The sequence below is a fragment of the Bufo gargarizans genome, chromosome 3 (assembly GCF_014858855.1).
Source record: "Bufo gargarizans isolate SCDJY-AF-19 chromosome 3, ASM1485885v1, whole genome shotgun sequence".
Taxonomy (NCBI): domain Eukaryota; kingdom Metazoa; phylum Chordata; class Amphibia; order Anura; family Bufonidae; genus Bufo; species Bufo gargarizans.
This window is the reverse complement of record NC_058082.1, coordinates 166,244,067-166,266,627: the sequence shown is the minus strand read 5'-3', so window position 1 is coordinate 166,266,627 and position 22,561 is coordinate 166,244,067. Positions and strand designations below refer to the sequence as shown.

At 40.9% G+C, this 22,561-nt stretch overlaps 1 protein-coding gene across 2 annotated transcripts in view; it reads right to left on the bottom strand.

Annotated features, from left to right (window-relative positions):
- SUCLA2 (succinate-CoA ligase ADP-forming subunit beta) overlaps nucleotides 1–22,561 on the bottom strand; it is a 142,517-nt gene that overhangs the window by 30,419 nt on the left and 89,537 nt on the right. For both annotated transcript variants that reach the window (XM_044285108.1, XM_044285107.1), the window contains exons 6-7: nucleotides 16,917–17,055; nucleotides 3,519–3,680 (exon numbers count right to left, since the gene is read on the bottom strand). In XM_044285108.1, the coding sequence (XP_044141043.1) occupies nucleotides 3,519–3,680; nucleotides 16,917–17,055 (301 nt within the window). The remainder of the gene's footprint in view (nucleotides 1–3,518; nucleotides 3,681–16,916; nucleotides 17,056–22,561) is intronic.

Here is a 22,561-nt window from a genome sequence, read left to right as displayed (position 1 = left end):
GTATCGTGTTTAGCACTATTAATTTCTACGGGGCTACGCTGCGCCTAGGCCATGCGACCGATGAATGTGTCCTCACGTAAGGAAAGAGGAGAGAAGGCCGCTGTGCTTCTGTGAGCTGCCTTATCAAACAGCTGATTGGTAGGGGTCCCGGGTGTCAGACCTGAACTGATCAGATACTGATGATCTATTCAGAGGAGGTCATCAGTATTAAAGTCTCGAAAAACCCCTTTAAGCCCTACTCCGGGCCTATCCCAATCCTACCCAGGAACAACCAATTCTAGGTGTGGTTTACACAAATCCCATCCATTTTTGAGCTGGGATCCAGCCAAATCTGCCAGGACTGTCTCTGAAAATACGAGAATAATAGCAAATTTGGGACCACTGGCAACTATGCAACAGAAGGAACCCATGAAAGCCTGCTATTTTAGAAAGCTAACAAAGAAAAACAAAAAAAAACAACACTGTAACCAATGTATATTCTGTTCAGCTGCCAAATACCTCATGATTGTGTAAGCTAGCAAGTGCTTATTCTACTGTGTGCTTTTCATATTCTTTGTACCATAAGGCCTACTGCACACGGCTTATTATTATATTCTGTTTGGCAGAGTTCTTTCACAATGAGGTGTTAAGTAGTCGGAATTAGGCTACTTTCACACTTGCGTTCGGGGTTCCGATTGCGAGTTCCGTTTGAAGGCTCTCACAAGCAGCCCCGAACGGATCCGTACAGCCCCAATGCATTCGCTCAGAATGCATCAGTATGGCTCAGTTTGGCCTCCGTTACGCTCAGCAGGCGGACACCCGAACGCTGTTTGCAGCGTTTTCGTATCCGCCTGGCCGTGCGTAGCCAAACGGATCCGTTCAGACTTACAATGTAAGTCAATGGGGACGGATCCGTTTGACGTTGACACAATATGGTGCAATTTCAAACGGATCCGTAAAGTTTCAATGTAAAGTCTGGACGAATCGGTCTGACTAAATTAGACTTGACTTTTTTCTGAAATAGAATGCAGACGGATCCGTTCTGAACGGATACCATCGTTTGCATTATCGGAGCGGATCAGTCTGTGCAGATACCAGACGGATACGCTCCGAACGCAAGTGTGATAGTAGCCTAAGAGCAGTTTTATTTCTTCTGCTCTATGTTCTGTACGGTGGAGTAAAGTGGATAATTTGGATTATACATTGTATGCAAATAATTATGATATTATTTTATAATTTTGAAATACTGTTTTTGAAGTATAATTCAGTTTTTTTGCATAGAGTGCAGTTTTCTTATCATTCTTCCAAAAATATTATAGAAGTATTATTCCCACTTTTATTCCCTTTCTCCTTGTACTGCTGTATAGCATAATTCACCTCCAAAGTAAACATGCTGTGACTAGAGAAAGAACACAATTTTGAAATAATGTAAAACAGCAATGTAATGTATCAGTAGGAGAAGGCCATATATCCACCAGGTTCAGCAATGTTAGGAGAACCAAGGTAACCACGTCCACTGCAGTAGCAACTTAGAGAAGTCACTACAGTTTTCAGTGAATTAAGGAACAAGAAATAAAACGTTAATTTTGGTATCTACTGCTTTCCCTTTCTGATGATTTCTAAAGTTAAATGCAAAAATATACAACGGGTAAACGGCAATAAATGTACAACTTAAAGGGGTATTAACCCTTCCGGACGGAGCAATTTTCAATTTTTTGCATTTTCCTTTTTTCACTCCCTGCCTTCCCGGAGCCATAAACTTTTATTTATTTTTCCGTTCACATAGCGTTTAAGGGCTTGTTTTTTTTTTTGGTTTTTTTTGCGGGACAAGTTCGACTTTCTAATGCCACCATATTTACAATGTAGTGGGAAGTTGGTCATTTTCCAGGTCAGTACAATTACGGTGGTACCACATATGTATAGTTTTTCTTGCGTTTTAATACAGAAAAAGAAAACGTTTGAAAAAATTATTTTCAATTTTTCGGGTTATCACCATATTCTGACCGATGGAGATGTGTGAGCGTAGGACAATCTGTAGTTTTTGATGATACCATTCAATTTTAGGTGTTTATGACTTTTTGATCACTTTTTATTAACATACATTTTTGAGGGGAGGTAAATTGATGAAAAAACAGCCAGCCATTTTTGTTTTTTTTACACCATTCAGAATCTGAATTTTCTCCATTAAACTATACAGAAATAGCTTGACACTATAATTTTGATGATAAAGCACAATTCGGACTTTGAAACCTGCTGTCTCCGTGGACATTTGTCATTGCCAACCCTACTGCGAGTACAGATCCCTACACCATTTAGTATGTACTGGTGACTTGCATTATTCCTTCCCATGTGCATAACCTTACATTTGTCAGTGTTAAACCTCATCTGCCACTTCTCTGCCCAATACTCCAACAAATCCAGATCCCTCTGAAGCAGTACACTGTCCTCTTCTGTGTTAATTACTTTCTTTACACAGTTTCATCTGCAAAAACTGATATTTTACTATGCAAGCCTTCTATAAGGTCATTAATAAATATATTGGAGAATAGGGCTAAATACTGACCCCTGTGGTACCCCACTAGTGACAGTGACCCAATGCGAGTGTATAACCATTAATAACCACCCTCTGTTTTCATTCATTGAGCCAGTTACTTACCCATATACAGACATTTTCTCCCAGTCTGAGCATTCTCATTTTATATACTAACCTTTTATGTGGTACAGTGTCAAATGTTTTGGAGAAGTCAAGAAATATGACATCCATTGATTCGCCGCTGTCAAGTCTAGAACTTACCTCCTTATAGAAACTGATTAAATTAGTTTGACATGACCGATCCCTCATTAATCTATGCTGAAAGAGCCATCCACATGGAATTATTTGAATAAGGCCTTATGCACATCACTGCATGTATTTTGCAGTCCTCAAAAAACTGATCCGCAAAAATTACGAATGACGTCCGTGTGCATTCCGTAACAGAACCGCTGGCCCCTAACAGAACCGCTGGCCCCTAACAGAACCGCTGGCCCCTAACAGAACAGTCCTATCCTCGTCCGAAATGCAGACAATAATAGAACATGTTCTTTTTTTGGCGGAACGGAAATAGAGAAACGGAATGCCCACAGTAACTTCCTTTTTTGCGGACCCATTGAAATGAATGGTTCCGTATACAGAAAAAAAAATATGTTTGTGTGCATGAAGCCTAACTACACAAGTTAGATTTTTTCCTCTGGTATTATATATTCTTACCTCATGTGCCTAATTACCATTGTCATGCTTTATTAACTACAAACAAAGCCTCAAAAAATAACAAACTTTGTTTCAATAACCAATTTGATATTACAATGCAGTTTTCCACTTCTAGTCATATGAAGAACCACTCTCTATTGCAGTTGTGTGTTGAAAACAAGTGACAAATTGTCAGACTCTCTGGAATATCAAAGGTTAAAAGAGCGGCACTATATTTTAATTCACCCTCAATCTGTTTTTGGCACAGTACATCCCGTAAGACATGAATGCTAAATATGATACAGTTACGTACCAAGACATCCAATGTTGCCATCCAGTCCAATGTAGTTCAGGTCAGCTTTGGCAGCTTGGTGGTCTCTGTCATCTTCCTGGGACCAGTCTCGCAGATCGAAAATTTCCTTTTGCCTATATACAGCATTGGAGTCAAAATTGATCTTTGCATCCATACACATCACTTCAAAAAAAGAAAAAACAGGATGATTACAAAGATATGTAATATTACAAGTTGTGTTATTATATTATATTAATGGCTGTTAAAACTACCCTGCTTGAAAACCATTTACAAAGGAAGCGGACATGTTAGCACACACTAATACTGGATGCAATATATAGTTTTATTAAAGGGCATCTGTCAGCAGATTTATAGCTATGAAACTGGCTGACCTGCTGAATGTGCGCTTGGCAGCTGAAGGCATCTGTGCTGGTCTCGTGTTCATCTGTGCCCACATTGCTGCGAAAAATTATGTTTTAACATATGCAAGTGAGCCTCTAGGAGCAACTGGGCCGGTGCCATTACACCTAGAAGCTCTGCTCTCTCTGCAATTTCCGCATCCTTTGCATTCTGATTGACAGAGCCGTGTGTATTGACATTTTAACTGCCTGGCCTGGCCAAAGTGGAGAAGGCACAGCAGTTGCAGAGAGAGCAGAGCATCTATGTGTAGAGGCTCCTAGAGTCTTATTTCTATATATACAGTATAGACCAAAAGTTTGGACACACCTTCTCATTCAAAGAGTTTTCTTTATTTTCATGACTATGAAGGCATCAAAACTATGAATTAACACATGTGGAATTAGATACATAACAAAAAAGTGTGAAACAACTGAAAAAATGTCATATTCTAGGTTCTTCAAAGTAGCCACCTTTTGCTTTGATTACTGCTTTGCACACTCTTGGCATTCTCTTGATGAGCTTCAAGAGGTAGTCACCTGAAATGGTCTTCCAACAGTCTTGAAGGAGTTCCCAGAGATGCTTAGCACTTGTTGGCCCTTTTGCCTTCACTCTGCGGTCCAGCTCACCCCAAACCATCTCGATTGGGTTCAGATCCGGTGACTGTGGAGGCCAGGTAATCTGGCGCAGCACCCCATCACTCTCCTTCATGGTCAAATAGCCCTTACTTTCAAAGTTTTCCAAATTTTTCGGCTGACTGACAAAGTAATGATGGCCACTCGTTTTTCTTTACTAAGCTGCTTTTTTCTTGCCATAATACAAATTCTAACAGTCTATTCAGTAGGACTATCAGCTGTGTATCCACCTGACTTCTCCACAAGGCAACTGATGGTCCCAACCCCATTTATAAGGCAAGAAATCCCACTTCTTAAACCTGACAGGGCACACCTGTGAAGTGAAAACCATTTCAGGTGACTACCTCTTGAAGCTCATCAAGAGAATGCCAAGAGTGTGCAAAGCAGTAATCAAAGCACAAGGTGGCTACTTTGAAGAACCTAGAATGACATTTTCAGTTGTTTCACACTTTTTTGTTATGTATATAATTCCACATGTGTCAATTCATAGTTTTGATGCCTTCAGTGTGAATCTACAATTTTCATAGTCATGAAAATAAAGAAAACTCTTTGAATGAGAAGGTGTGTCCAAACTTTTGGTCTGTACTGTATATATATATTATTAAAACTTCATTGCAATGCTGGCCAGACACATGCAGCCATTTTCTTTCTACTTTCTCTAGAAATATAGAAAGCCTCCACTCTAGTGAAGCTTTCACCTTCTGGCTCCAAAAAACTGAATTAGACTTACCAATAATTCCTTTTCCTTGAATCCACCATGACGGCAGGATTTGTTTGACCTCATCCACTTGCCTTGTACTGCTTGCAGAATTTAAAGGGGTTTTCCATGATTATGATATTGATGACCTCTCCTTTATATAAATCATCAATATCATATGTGGTGGTCAGACACCTGGCACCTCCACTGATCTGCTTCTTGCAGGAGCCATGGCCACTGGCACTTGCGCAGTTCTCCCAATTCACCACCATGACGGCAGGATAGGAGATTGACCCCTGTAGGAGCAGGAAACAGAAATGTTAAATTGCCCCCGCCCTCCACCCTCTTCAGTGTTTACCAGATTACTATAGCATCTTTCATTTAATATTAATATATATTTAAATTTAATTTTTTCAATTTCTTCATACAAAATTATTTTTATTATTAGGGTGGTAATACTGTGCAGTCATAGGGGATTCAAAGAAAATGAATTACCGGTTTAAGTCCAATTCAGTTTTTTCCCAATTCACCACCATGACGGCAGGATAGGAGAGCTACCAGATTATTCAGTTGGGGGGGGGCTATGGCTTGAAGGACCTTCCTACCAAAACGATAGATCCGAAGTTCCTGACAGGTCCAGTCTATAGTGTTTTACAAAGGTAAGAATGTTAGACCAGGTCGCTGATCTACGCATCTGTTCTAAGGAAGCACCTGCTTTTTCTGCGTAGGAAGAGGCCATCATCCTAGTAGAATGGGCTTTAAGATTTACCGGACAAGGATGGTTTTGGAGCCTGTAACAGTTACAGATGGTTTGCTTAATCCATCTAGCAATTGAGGCTCTAGAAGCCACTCTCCCTTTATTTCTTCCTGAAAATTGCACTAATAGATTATCTACCATCCTAAAATCTCTAGTTACCTCCAAATATTTAATTATACTGAGTCTAACGTCAAGGGAATGAAAGTCCTCTTTTTTTTTTTTTTTAGGTTGTTACAGAATGATGGTAGTACTATTTCTGAATTTCTATGAAAGTCTGACACTACTTTAGGTAGAAACCCCCGATCGGGTTTGAGGATCACTATCATCTGCAATTGTTAAATATGGCTGCCTGATAGAGCGAGCTCGGATTTCTCCTATTCTCCTAGCAGATGTGATTGCAATGAGAAAAACAGTTTTGAGAGAGCATCTTGACTGATTTCTTCTAGAGGTTCAAAGGGACTCTGGATAAGACCCTTAAGCACTATGTTTAAATCCTAATTTAGGACTCTACATCTGACTAAAGGTTTAAGACTACCTGCGGCCCTAAAAAATCTCTTGATCCATCTATGTTCTGCAATATTTGCATCATAAAAAGGCACTGAGTGAAGAAACCTGAACTTTCAAGGTCGAAGGATGCAATCCCGAGTCTAACCCTTGTTGTAGGGAATCTAAGATTTTCTGAATGTTTGGGGTTGATTGATCGATTTCTTCCTGTCCCCACCATGAACAGAATTTTTTCCATTTTTTTCTAAATTAAATTTTGGAAGTCACTTTTTCCCCTACTAGCTTTCATAGTATAAATAAACTTTTCTGATAACCCCTGCTTCCTTAAATTTTCAGTTTCAGGATGCAGGCTGTCAACTTTAATAGTTTGGGGCATGAATGTTTTACTGGACCTTGAATCATAATGTCTTCTCTCAAGGGAAGAATCCATGGTTATGAAGTTGTCAGATTTTGGGACGCAAACCAACGTCTTTTTGGCCAGAATGGGGTGATTAGGATCATATTTGGTTTGCCCATAATGATTTTTTGGATTACTTATGGTACGAGTTGGAATGGTGGGAAGGCATAGGCTAGTTTCCAATCCAACATCTACTGCCCGAGGTATTGACTTTTGAGCTTGTTCTTGAGGCGAAAAGATCTAAGACTGGATGGCCCCATTTCTCCGTGAAGAGATTGAAAGTCTCTGGTTTAATGCCCATGCTCCTTGGTCTAAAGATTTTCTGCTCAAAAAATCTGCTACCTGATTTTGTGTGCCTTTTAAGTGTACTGCCGATAGAGATTTTAGATTTTCCTCGGCCCAGGAAAATATTTTTTCCGTCAGCTTGATTAATTTCCTGGATCTGGTTCCTCCTTGCTGTCTTAAGTAGGCAACGGTTGTTATAAAAATCTTTTCAGACAATGTATGATGTCCTTTTAGGAGGGCTGGTGCCGCTTTTATTGTTTCCCCCACTGCTCTCAGCTCTCTGTAGTTTGACGACTGATTTACAATGCTTTCTGGCCAGATCCCTTGAACAGGTTCCCCTTCTATACTTGCGCCCCACCCCGTTTGGCTGGCATCTGTATGGATCTGAATAAACAGGGTTTTCTGCCATGACAAACCCTTTAATAGGTTTTTTGAACCTGTCCACCATTTGAGGGATACTTTTACATCATATGGGACACGTATTGACCTGTCCAGGGATGTTTGTTTTTTGTCCCAGTGTTTTAGTATCTATAATTTAAGAGTCCTGAAATGGAACCGATGTCATGCAGGACATCAAAACCCCTAGGAGGCTCATTTCCTCTGATGGTACATAGATTTTTTTTTTTTTCTGGAATTTTTTCTTGGCACTAAAATTCTTCCTTTTGGAAGAAAAGAGGATTGATTTTGAGAGTCTAGGAGGATACCTGAACATTTTATTTTGTTTTGGGGAAGTAGCCTAGATTTTTTTATATTTATGATCCAACCCAGCTGTTCTAAAAAGGATAGAAAGGATCTTAAGCCCCTTTCAAATTTTTCTTTTGAATCTGCTAATAAAAAGAAAGTAGTCTAGGTTTGGGATTATTACTATGGCTTGCTTCCTCAAATGGGCCACTACTTCCAGGATTATTTTGGTGAATATTCTTGGTGCTACGGAAATGCCAAAAGGCAGGGCTTTGAAATCAAAATGATGCATCTTCCCTGTTGTGTCTTTTTGTGATTTTTGTCTGATAGGTACGTGATAACATGAGTCTTTGAGATCTACAGAACACATTAAAGAACCTAGACTTATTAAAGCGACAGTTGATGATTTCCTGTAGAGTATGTTTTTGTTGAGTTGTTTTAAATGTATTATTGTCCTGAATGTTCCATCTGGCTTGGAATCTAGGAACAATGTGGAGTAAAACCTCAGTTTTTCTTGAGAGGGGGGGGAAACTTGCGTTATAACCCCCAGGTTCAACATTTCTTGAATCCCGTTCCAGAGTCTTTTTTTTGTAGAATGGATGGATGGAGGCGCTATTACAAATTTATTTGGGGGGGGAGAGAGATGTAAACTATTTTGTATCCTTTGGCAATTATGTCTAGAATCCAAGGGTTTGATGCGATTTTTTCCCATTGGGTTAGGAACTTTGATAGCCTTAAATAATAATAAATAATTTTGACTCTGATGGGTCAAAACAGGAGCTTATTTTTGAATTCTCTTGAAATTCCTAGACGTTTCTCCGGATCCGACCATTCGTCTAAAATCAATTCCTTTTTATTTTCATTTATGGGAAAAACTCTTGATCTTTTTATTTTTAATCCTCCAAACATTTCATCTTGGATCGTTTGGGGTTTCTGTACCTCCTCAATTCCCATTGTAGTTCTATCAGCTTTTAGTAAATCCGCCATTTCGTCCAAGAAAAAGTTTAATTTTTTTTTTGCGTCTTCCACTATTTCCCCTTCAGAAACATTAATCTGTTTTTTAGGAGGAGGAGGAGAGTCTGAACGGGTGTCCTTTAAAGAGCTTAAAGTGGATTTTATGTAGTCTCTTATTAATGACTTACTTTCCTCCAACATAGATGGTTGTTCCTCTCTCATCACTTGAGAAATACAATCTTTACATAATTTTTTTTAATACAACTCAGGGAGTCTTTTAAAGCATGAGATGCACTTGACACTTTCTGGGTCTTTTTTGTGCCTCCTTAGATGCCTATTGAAGAGAGAGGAGCAATCAGCCAAGAATATCCTTACATATAAAAAGTGGGATCTAGAATCTGATCAGGAGATGTACACTAGTTAAGAGCTTAGTACATTATTCCCCTATGGGGACTTACTGTCACCGGAACAGGAGTGCCCAGCTCTATTGGCCGATCTGCTGCCGACATGTTTTGGATGTGATCCTTCGCCTCAGATCAGAATCCCAATGTGGGTTCCCACAACGAACTTGCTGCCACCTATATATTTCTGGAATGCCTCCCTGCGCTCCTTCATCACCAGAAGTGATGTCCGACGCTGAGATCACGTGGGGGAGGGTTCCGGCTTGCGTCTGCTTAAGCTCATATGAGGGCAAGGTAGACGCTCATGCACCGGACACAGGCATCCGATCAACAGATACGAGGTCCCCCCCCCACCTCTGGTCAACATTGGAATACCGCCGGCGAGCAGAGGAGTTCTTCACAGCCGAATAAGATCAAGGGAGGCATGGACCCCGATGACCTCTGCTGCCCAGGTACTTTGGTTCACCTTTCACTCCAGAGATGTCCTTTCTCTGCCCTGTCTGCTGTAGGGGCAGGAAAACACTGAAGAGGGTGGAGGGCAAGGGCAATTTAACCTTTCTCTGTTTCCTGCCCCAACAGAGGTCAGGGGTCAATCTCCTAACCTGCCTTCATGGTGGTGAATTGGGAAAACTGTGCTAGTGCCAGTGGCCATGGCTCCTGCAAGAAGCAGATCAGTGGAGGTGCCAGGTGTCCGACCACCACATATGATATTGATGATTTATACAAAGGAGAGGTCATCAATATCATAATCATGGAAAACCCCTTTAAATTTTGCAAGCAGTAAAAGGCAAGTGGATGAGGTCATACAAATCGCGCCCACATGCTGGGGGCATATTCTGCACAGAAAATACAAATGCTGCATATTTTCAAATGTGCTATATGCTCATTCAGTTGTGCATTTATTGCAGACTTCAACACATTCAAGGTAGCAGCGGTAATGTTCACAGAGAATTCACAGCAAAATTGACATATACATTTTGCTGCAGATTTGCTGTAAAATCATCGCCACTGTGGAATTACCTTTACAAGAAGTATGCACAATTTTAGCATATTAATGAAAAGAGAACTGCTCCCATCATCCGAGTGATGGTGGCTACTGTGTAAAGTCGCTGCATCACTAGTTAAGACAGCGGAATAAGGTAAGGAGAGGTGGGGTGGCAACTGCTCTCCTTTTAAAAAGGCCAAAACATATACACAAGAGTGACATTTAATTTCGGCACCAGAGCTATTCCCATAGCTTATCAGTGTGGGTGCAGGATGTCGAAACCCTGAAGTTCAGATACTAATGACTGATCCAGAGGATAGGCCATCAATATCAAGATACTGGAAAACCCCTTTCAGGACATCATCCCTATGCAAACTACATTACTTGTACTCAACATGGCTGAGATGTCCTGTGCATCAAGAGATGTATCTTTTTATGTGAACATTAAGGCAAGGTCATGGGCAGGGGTGGACTGGCCATAAACCCCACAGGTAAATTTCTTGATAGGCCGATGCCAAGGGGAACTCCTGAGCCCTCCTCATGTCCACTGGCTGGGTACATAATGAACCGATTCTCTCAGCATTAATGCTGGTAGCATCAGGTACTTATGCACTTGGTCAATGGTTACAGGTGCCCTCCTGAACTCAACTATCATCCTCAGGATGGTGACACAGTTGAATACCGTGTCGGGGGCTGCAGTATTTTGCACTGCACTGTGATATTTGCTTCTGTTGTGGAGGTATTTTGTGCAGCACTATGGTACTGCCAGCCCCACCTACTTCTGATGTCCCTGTCTACTTGTTTTGCCCCGTCTTCTGTCAATTTGGACTTGCATACAACATGTGGGCCACTTAGTTTTTTTTGGTCAGGACCACTGTAAGGTCCCAGTCGGCCATTTACAGCTGGATGAATGACTTAGGCCTCATGCACACGACTGTATGTAGCATCAGTGTCTGATCCACATTTGTTGCGGATTGCACACGGACCCATTAATTTCTTTCATTTCTATGGGTCAAAAAACAAAAACGGCATCTGAATGTTCATTCCGCAAATTATAGAACATATCCTATTCTTTTCTGTTTTGTGGAAAAGAATAGTTGTTTTTAACAATAGCAGTGAGAAAAATGTGTATTTCCACGAAAGGTGTTCGTATTTTGAATATCCATGTTTTTTGGACAGCAATACTGAAACATGTGCATGAGGCCTTAGAGTGAGCTCAGACAATAGGGATTTGCAATGCAAATTCCTAACTGCAAATCTGCAGCAAATTACAGTGCAATACATGTGGATATGTGGCAGAAACTGTCCGCACAGAAGAACAAGCAAATCCACCATATATTTCAGCCCTTCAATGTACTGGAGCAGATGGAGATAAGGATAGGTCATCAGCATAAAACACTCGGGAAAACCCCTATAATGTAATAATGATTTAACACAATAATACATTAAAAAAAAAAATAAACAAAGGCCCCTGAATACCATTTATTGGCAAAGCGGCATGAGAACACATGTGGTGTGACTATAAAGATATTTTATGTATGCAATATAAAACAGACCAACCTCATTTGCAGAATATCACAACTTCATCTAGATGGACACTTGCAAAATGAGCTGCAACACTGAAATACATTTACTATCTTCCACATACAATTTGTTTTGTGACATGAAATACTTCAGTTATCAGTTTCAGCTATTTACTATGCTCTGCAGCAGAGGAGTCAGGGGCACTCATGCAATACAGCAGGCGAGCCACTCAGGCATCTGAACAGCAAGGTATAGCCAGTGGTGGGGGGAGACCAGCAAAGCAATAAGATAAAAAACCATTAAGTACTGGGATTATTACGGTCACCAGAACAAAACTAGAATGAGAAAAGATTGGATTTTAAATATACGTGTGGGAGGAAATGAACACTGCCAAGCATGTGGCTACTCACAATAAGATAGATAGATATACAGTACATACAGGTGAAACTCAAATTAGAATAATTGTGCAAAAGTTCATTTATTTCAGTAATGCAACTTAAAAGGTGAAACTAACATATGAGATAAACTCATTACATGCAAAGCGAGATATTTCAAGCCTTTATTTGGTATAATTTGGATGATTATGGCTTATAGCTTATGAAAACCCCAAAGTCACAATCTCAGAAAAGTAGCATATTGTGAAAAAGTTCAATATTCTAGGCTCAAAGTGTCACACTCTAGTCAGCTAATTAATCCATACCCCCTGAGCAAAGGGTACCCGAGCCTATAAATTGTCTCTCAGTCTGGTCCAGTAGGAATCACAATCATGGGAAAGACTGCTGACCTGACAGTTGTGCAGAAAACCCATCATTGACACCCTCCATAAGGAGGGAAAGCCTCAAAAAGGTAATTGCAAAAGAAGTTGGATGTTCCCAAAGTGCTGTATCAAAGCACATTAATAGAAAGTTATGTGAAAGGGACAAGAGTGGAAGAAAAAGGTGCACAAGCAGCAGGGACGACCGCAGCCTGGGGAGGATTGTCAGGAAAACGCCATTCAAAAGTGTTGGGGACTTTTACAAGGAGTGGACTGAGGCTGGAGTTAGTGCATCAAGGGCCACCACACACAGACAGATCCTGGATATGGGCTTCAAATGTCGGATCCAACAAACAACTTCAGAAGCATCTCACCTGGGCTAAAAGGAAAAAGAACTGGCCTGTTGCTCAGTGGTCCAAAGTCCTCTTTTCTGATGAGAGCAACTTTTGCATCTCATTTGGAAACCAAGGACCCAGAGTTTGTAGGAAGAATGGAGAGGCACACAATGCAAGATGCTTGGAGTCCAGTGTGAAGTTTCCACAGTCTGTGTTGATTTGGGGAGCCATGTCATCTGCTGGTGTTGGTCCGCTGTGCTTCATTAAGTCCAGAGTCAACGCAGCCGTCTATCAGGAGATTTTGGAGCACTTCATGCTTCCTTCCGCAGACAAGCTTTATGGAGATGGGGACTTCATTTTCCAGCAGGACTTGGCACCTGCCCACACTGCCAAAAGTACCAAAACCTGGTTCAATGACCAAGGGATTACTGTGCTTGATTGGCCAGCAAACTCACCTGACCTGAACCCCATAGAGAATCTATGGGGCGTTACCAAGAGAAAGATGAGAGACATGAGACCGAACAATGCAGAAGAGCTGAAGGCTGCTAGTGAAGCGTCCTGGTCTTCGATAACACCTCAGCAGGGCCATAGGCTGATAGCATCCATGCCACGCCGCATTGAGTCAGTAATTGATGCAAAAGGAGCCCAAACCAAGTACTGCGTACATGTGCATGATTATACTTTTCAGAGGTCCGACATTTAACATCCTTTTTTTTTTTTATTGATTTCATATAATATTTTAATTTTCTGAGATTGTGAATTTGGGGTTTTCATAAACTATAAGCCATAATCATCCAAATTATACCAAATAACTTTGCATGTAATGAGTCTATCTGAATAGTTAGTTTCACCTTCTAAGTTGCATTACTGAAATAAATGAACTTCCACCTGTGCACAATGTATATATACAGCCTGTGGCTACTCACAATAAGATAGTGTGTACACACACACAGATTCGAAGCTGCATGATGGATGTGGTTACACAAAGTGAAAGAATGTTACTGTAGGTTGTGGCCATCCACAATCCACTATTCCCAGCATAACCCAATAGCTGTGGTGAATTAAAGGCCGTCTATAACCAGGAAATTCACTGTAGGCATACCATTCACTTAGAGATCCATAGCTTCAATCTAAAGAAAAAGTCATTTTAATCCCATTTGCAAACGAACAGCTAAGTGCACCAAGGGCGGGCCCAAGCCATCCTGTGCACTGTTCCTCCTGCATATTCTGCCTCTCCTTGATTTGCTAGGGCCAGGCTCCTGCACAGTCAACTCGCCTGGCCCTTTCAATCAAGAAGGAGAGGGAGGGGCTCACTAAGGAAGCAGCAGGAGCATGTCCCATAAAGCAGGTCATAGGCGCCAAGTTGTTTCTCAAACCTGAGTCCCTATCACCCCCACACCTCTATGAGGAGGGGTAGTCCCTATCTGGAAGGCGTTCTGGGAGGCAGGGTAGGTAGCAGGGGGTCTGAGAAGGAGAACAAGGTAACAAGGTGGCAGGGACTAGTCGGCCAAAATGAGGAAACGAGACGTTGAAGAAAAAAAAAAAAATATATAAAAATATAAAAATAAATAGTATCCGTCTGAAGCTGTTGCCTGTACTGAATACAGACAGGAACAACTTCCCGAGCCCCCTACCTTTAAAAGAGCATCCAGTCTCACGTACTCACTTCTCACTCACAAGCAGTTGACACTGATCAGAGCAGAGGGGGCGCTCTAAGACGTTCCACGTCCGAGGAGCTGAATCTGCATCCCCCCCAGTGACCGTGGCCACCTGACGGCGATACTGGCTGTACTGCTCTGATGGTGGGTGGCCTTGCATCACACTGTCAAGGGCTCTGGTGCGTTTTGTCCGGCCTCGGGTGACTGGTCAAACCATCCACATGATGAGCCATCACTGCATGACATTCATACGTAATTAGAGTCTGACATCTTAGGTCCCAATGTATTAGCCAGCTAAACTTAGAATAATGTGGCTGAGTTCCACATTAATTACCTAGATTTGCTTTTAAAGATGACTGTTCATTAAATGACACTGGCTCATAATCTGATGTATATAATTTACAAAGGAGATTTGTAAAAACATTTTGTTTCAAGGTATACACATCTATATGAAGGTACGGAAAATGAATCATTTATTCGCTTTATATGTCACATATTATATTGATGCAAGTACAAAAATGTATGCAGGCATCTTAATCGTAAAACAAATATTACTTACCATAGACTGCTTTTTTCCCCATGGAATAAACCAAACTGACCGCTTTAAATGGGTTATCCCACGGACAGTATTACCATGCAATGCACAGGACACTGCAAATGAAGCATTATTGCCATATACATGCAATAAAAATATTGTAGTTTTATTTTATTTTATGTACATTCCTCTCTGGTAGCGTCCCTCGCTGTTTTTCCTATGGCAGAAATTCCTGTATTCACGGTGGACTAACAAGCTCACCCGCTCTATTCCTCTTCTCAGTGCCGACATAGTGATCTCATAGTGAAGCAGGTGAAGTGGCCCAGACATCTTATCTTGCATTCATTTGTCTCTACTTCTAAATCTACACAAATATACATCTATGGCTCTCTCTAGACAGAGAAGCACATTGGGGGGAGAGGGACATTACATACCGCAGCATTAATTAGTGGAAATAGCTAGGTCTGTGATTAACTATTTTATGCAGGGGATGAAGACAGGAGAAGGAGTTAACAAGAGCTGACTGCAATGTACTCCGGGGAGATGCAGGTGCTTGGTTGTCACATGTAAAGAGCTGTTGCAAACCCACAGAAGAGAACCATACCAGAGCTGCAAATGGGAGCGTAAAAAGCCAAAAAGAGAACGTTACCATGAAAAGCAGCTTTTTTTTTTTTTTTTTTTTCCTCATTGATATAGTTAAAAGGATCACTAGGTTATGCCCCCAATGTCAGAGAGGTGCTGGTCCTACTTAGAACGGAGCCAGCAAAGTCTCATGCAATGCCGCACTCATTCCTAAGAGCACCGAAAACAGCCGAGCGGCGCAGTGTGCCCTCCGGGGCTTTGCTGGCTCCGTTCCAAGTAGGACCCACATCTATCTGACACTGGGGGCATATTCTAGCGATATGCCACCAATGTCAGACTGTACAATCCCTTTAAAATAATAGTGCATTACTACGATATTTTAATTATTTCTCAAAATTTGAAAGGGTTTAAAATATTTCTTTTTTTTTTTTTTTTGGCTTCTGTCCCCATTCAGAGAAGAGTCATACGATGTTTTACAAAAACTTTCCATGAGGTGTGGCAGAAAGGTTTGCCAGCTTCCTGGATATGGATAAATAATGCCACTAACAATGGTGCACAACCGCTGATTCTTTATGAGCATTATAGGTACGGTAATCGCTTGTTGGGTCACTGTGGTACAGTTCTAACTTCTATCTGTTTTTTTTAAAGACTGCATTAGATCTTAGTGTATTAACAGTTTTTTTGGGTGTATGAACATAATTATCATTGTATTATGAAAACACTGCAACTTTCTTATGAGTGTTCTAGTTCCAACCCATTTTTCAAGATTTTCTATTCCTGTCAGTTAAAGCAGTTGTAACACAGGATAGGGGAAAACTAACTGATGAGTGGGGGGCCAACTGCTGGGACCACCACCAATCCCAAAAAAAGGGGTTCCATTACACCTTCCCTGATGGGGTGTCCGTCTGCCACGGCACTTGACTATTTCCAGCGGTCTCGTAGAAAATTCATGGAACGATAGGGAGCGTGCTCGGCATGCCGCTCTAGGAGTATGGGGGAATGGAACCCCCACCTGTTCTTGGGATTGGCCATGGTCCAAGGCATGGGATTCCTGAGGGGAGACCCCCACCTATAAGTTAGTTATCCCCTATTGTGTGGAACCTTTTAATGGAAACATTTGCCTACACAAATCCCATAGAGGTTTCACATTGCTCACAGCAGAGAAGTGTTCTGCTGTACTGCATGCGATTTTGCCTTCACAATTCAATGAAATCCTCAAAATCAATAATATAGCAAAAAGCACCAAAAGAAAAAAAAACTTAGAAAACAAACATATGCCACATCTGAGAGCTCTAGGAAAATGAATGTGATACAGAGCCTTTACAAAAGTGATGCTTACCTATTCCGGATGCATCTTCTACCATGGGGTTGATTTCAACCATTGTGGCATCGTACTTCATGAATAGATTATACAGGTTGATCATACACTGGGCTGCCTCATCCACAAGGTTCTCTGGGAAGCCCATTTTCTGTGCAAGCTAAACATAAAAGATAATACATAAAGGGGGGGACGATGGACGGACACAATCTGGTTAATCCACTAAATTCCCATGAAAAATATATACCGTACTCATTGTCCCCATTCCTAACTTCTATTGTTATGATGTAAATGGTTCAAATAACTACTGAAGTTTGAAATGGAAAGTAAACAGTGTATTAAAGCATTCAAGGACACAATGCACAGACTTCTGGTAGTAGCACAACTGTAACGGGCAAAACATTGCTTTCAAAATCCCAGTAAACTGCAAGCATACATAATAGTAAAATGGAAAGAACAGCATATGGCTACTTTCACACTCTCGTTTGTATTATCTGTAACATAGATAACCCATTAATATTGCACACATATAGTATAACTCAATCTTTATTGTTTAAAAGAGAGTTGCATATAGTGGTAGCAGTGCACGCTTCTTCAGGGGGGAAGGCGAAATGCGCGTCGGGTTGGTGCCATCATCCTCTCTCCTGGTCAGTATTTGCTTGCTTTATGCCTATTCTTGTCCATTGCCCTTTGTTTTATGGTTGCATCTATGTTAGCACATTTGTGATGCACTGGGAGAATCAGGCAGGGTTTGGGCATTACGGAATAAGGTCTAGGTCTTAGACTTGCTTACTACTTATACCTGTATACACGATTTCCACACAACTATTGTGTTAACTGTAGGTGTGCAATATTTGAAGCAGCGTGTGTGTCTGCCTCCAAAGCGGAATGCAGACAGATCGGAGGCAAACTGATGCATTCTGAATGCATTAAGGCAAAACTGATCAGTTTTGGACCGCTTGTGAGAGCCCTGAACGGCTCTCACGAACGGAAAGCCAAAACGCCAGTGTGAAAGCAGCCTATACTGTACATTGGCTCACATTTATTGAATTCCACCTTAAAAGGAGTCCTTTACAAGTTTTTAAGAGGATATGTCAACAGGTGCAACCCTAATAAAATCAGACATACTGGCTAGTAGAGCACATCATGCTGATTAAAAGGATACTTTTCTTTTGTCTGTAATATGTACTAATAAACATATTACTGCTTTATTCACAGGAACATTATACAATTATACAGACCAGTAATATGCGTTAGCTTATAAGCATAGAAAAACCTATACCTCTATGTGGAAATGTTATAGCTTAGTGGTATAGTGGTTTACCATGCATATCGAGATCCCAGGTCCAAATCCCAGAAGAGATATACATTTTCTTTGAGATATAGATTATATATATATATATATATATATAAATAAAATCTCTCTTATTCTAAACCATATTAAAAGTCTATACTATAAATAAATAGATGATAACAATAATAATAATGATAATAATAATAATAATGCCTTACTATATGGAGATTAGTGTTTTGTTTTTTGCCAAAACCCATCACCTATTTATTCAGACACAATATATGATTATAAAAGAAACCAGTAATATTTTTTTTTGTGCATGGGAAATAATATTTATTAAGAAAGAAACCAGTAATATTTATTACGGTAGCTTTCTTTAAAAAAAAAAAAAAATATATATATATATATATATATATATATATATATATATATATATATATATATATATATATACATATATATATATACATACACATATATACACATATAAACACATATATATACAAAGGAAAAATGGCGGCACTGGTACGCAGTCTAATGGAAATAGGGTGCACGTCTCCAGGGGATTAGGCTTCTTACCCCAATTTTGTAGTCCAGAAAAATGGGCGGCACTCCAAGAAAAAGTACATGTGAACTTTATTCACCCAGGTGGTGCAACGTTTCGGTTCTGCACTAGAACCTTTTTCAAGCAGAATTACAACTCAAATCACAGCATTTTATACAGGTGAAACAATTAGCTAGCTGAACATGTGATCACACTCCACCCTGTGGGTGTGTTACAAATCTTGATCATCCAATAAAAAAAAAGGGAGATATATACAGCAAAAATAAGCACAATACAGATGCAGTGAAGCATATATGTGACAGAATATATGAGTGACATATACATGTTTACACATAGTGTATAAATGACCACAGAATGTATCGATCATTTATAAAATCGATCTGTCCGATCGGTGCACTGTGATGTGATATATTTTATAAAAAAGAGAGAGTAGCAAAGAGGGGGGAGGGCGATCAAAAAAACACATACCAGAGGGACAAAAGGAGCCAGAGGCCCTAAAGTCTCTCAGAACTGATCCCACCCTTACCTTGAAGCCCGCTGACAAGGGGGGTGCGATCGTACTGATGGACACTGAGAAATATGTGGGTGAGATCATGCGACAGTTGGGAGATTCACATGTTTACAGAGTTCTTGATTCAGATCCCAAATTTATGATTACTGACAGAATAGCCAGATGCCTGAGGGAAGCTATGTCTGCAGGCATTATCGATGGGGGTCTTTGCGAATATCTTGAGGTAGCACATCCGGTCACCCCGGTGATCTATGTGCTGCCCAAGATACACAAGACCCTCATCGATCCCCCGGGACGACCGATTGTCTCGGGGAGTGATTCTATTTTCAGTGGCATCGCCATTTTTTTAGATAAAGTTCTACGAGATTTCTCAACTGGTGGGTCTTCCTACATACAAGACACATCAGATTTTCTCATTAAGATTCAGGATATTGATTTGACACAGATACCCTCAGTATTACTAGCATCGTTTGACGTCACGTCACTATATACTTCGATAGTGCATGAAAGGGGCATCCAGGCAGTTGAAAAAATGTTGAGGACATCCACACATACTCTACAGGCCTGTGAGTTTATTGTGGATTTGCTCAAGATTGTATTGCAATATAACTATTTTTTGTTCAGAGACACATTCTATTTGCAACAGCGGGGTGTGGCAATGGGGTCTCACGTGGCCCCCACCTACGCAAATATTTTTATGAGGTGCTATGAGGAGGATGTCGTCTATTTGTCCCACCACTTCAGACATGTGCTGAGGTGGTGGAGATACATCGACGACATCTTCCTCATATGGACGGGTTCAGAGACTGAATTGGTCGACTTTCATGGCCTCCTCAATAGCCACGATCCGGATTTGCAATTTACACTTATTCACTCCATGACTGAGATCCAGTTTTTAGACACCAAAGTGGTGCTTAATGAGGGAGTGTTATATACCGAATTGTACACGAAACCTACTGATGTGAATACGCTGCTTTGTTTTAACAGTTCCCATCCGAGGAAAATGGTACAGTCATTGCCTTTCTCCCAGTTTCTCAGAGCCAAGCGTATAGTGTCTAATGAGACCAAATTAGAGGAGACCCTGAACTCGATGTCCCTGAAATTTCAGGATAGGGGTTATCCCAAACGGCTGCTAAATGAACATATCAGTAAAGTACAGAATTTGGACAGGGCTGACCTATTAACACCACGGAAGGCTATCCGTAAGATGGCCAGGATTCCTTTCATCTCGGTGTATGGTGAACACAGTCCTTCCGTTAACAAGATCCTGAAAAAACATTGGGGCCTATTAGGCACATGTTTTAGTGAGATCTCTGAATTTCAGCGTCCTCCTCTTCTCTCCTACCGTAGGTCCAGGAATTTGAATGATCAGTTGGTAAAGGCGGATATTGGTTCAAAAGGATCCTTGAAACAGACCACGTTGGCACAGTTGGGTTTGGGATGTTATCCCTGCCTCAACTGCGTCAACTGCAAGTACATTCGTAAGGGGAAGAATTTTGTACACCCTGGGACCGGTGAATCTTTCAAAATTTTATTTCACCTAACCTGTGATTCCAGCTACGTTATCTATGTACTATCTTGTCCATGCAATTTACTGTATGTAGGGGAGACGACCACAGAGCTTAAGACTCGCCTCAACAACCATCGTTTGAGTATTAGAAAAAAGAGGATGGACTTACCGGTATCCAAACATTTCATAGAAGCCAAGCACAGGGAAGGCGACCTGAGATGTTGGATAGTGGATCAGATTCCCCAACCTAGGCGAGGTGGGGATAGATCTAAGGTATTGAGACATAGAGAGCTTAGCTGGATTCACAGGTTAGGCAGTTTGAAGCCTCAAGGCTTAAATGTAGATTATAACTTTGGGGATGTGATGTAGGGTGGTTTGCCCCTTGTGTCAGGTTGGGTGCAATTAGGCCCGTCATGTGTACACTAAGAGAGTTAATTAACTCAACCAATATTTTTCTTGCCCTATTAACTTATTTTTCTTTTTTCTACACAGATCATTCACATTTCACTACTGGAAGATTGGCGGAGGCAGTTGGGCTGATCGTGACATACCATATACCAGAGGGTTATGTGGGACGTTTTTGCCCCACATGATTGATTTTACTGTTTTTCTGATACCTGTATTACAATTTTTGAAGTGCCATATGCCTACTTTTGATAAGCACCATGTGAAACTTGAGCGACAAGACACCCAGCTACTGTCCACACTTTGTGACATCCTTATGCCCAGAAGAGGAGATCCCTCCCGGGTATGAGGGCACTCAGTAACCATAGGGTCGCCTTTGCAGGGGCCGCGGATTCCGTGGCCGCAGCATGGCTTCATGTGGGTATGAGGGGTGACATTCTGGTTTCTAGATTGTCCCTCTCTTTCTGATGTGCTGTTACCCTTGAACAAGTGGCTTGGATGCATTACACTTAGTGAATTGGCGTAGCGATCTGTTTTCCATTAAGCAAGATGGCGCTGGGAGCAGTCTCTATCCACCGCATCATGCGCATGGGGTGAGACTCGGGAAGATGACGCTGCGGCCCGACTTGATGACATCAGAGGTCTCCGGCCGGCACATCTCAGAGTGGTGCGTAGTGAACAACAAACACTAAACAACGGCATGACAGGCTCCTTTTGTCCCTCTGGTATGTGTTTTTTTGATCGCCCTCCCCCCTCTTTGCTACTCTCTCTTTTTTATAAAATATATCACATCACAGTGCACCGATCGGACAGATCGATTTTATAAATGATCGATACATTCTGTGGTCATTTATACACTATGTGTAAACATGTATATGTCACTCATATATTCTGTCACATATATGCTTCACTGCATCTGTATTGTGCTTATTTTTGCTGTATATATCTCCCTTTTTTTTATTGGATGATCAAGATTTGTAACACACCCACAGGGTGGAGTGTGATCACATGTTCAGCTAGCTAATTGTTTCACCTGTATAAAATGCTGTGATTTGAGTTGTAATTCTGCTTGAAAAAGGTTCTAGTGCAGAACCGAAACGTTGCACCACCTGGGTGAATAAAGTTCACATGTACTTTTTCTTGGAGTGCCGCCCATTTTTCTGGCATACATATATATATATATATATATATATATATATATATTAATAATTCTCAATATAATAAGAACATAAGGCTAGATTTATCATGACTGACAGCTCACTCCACTTTCACATATGGCTAAAGTCAGTTTTAGCCAAGTCAGATTTATGATCGGCCCTTTAAGACTGTAATAAATGTGGTTTGACGGTAGCAGTTTATCCGTCAGTAAGCAGCTTTACAA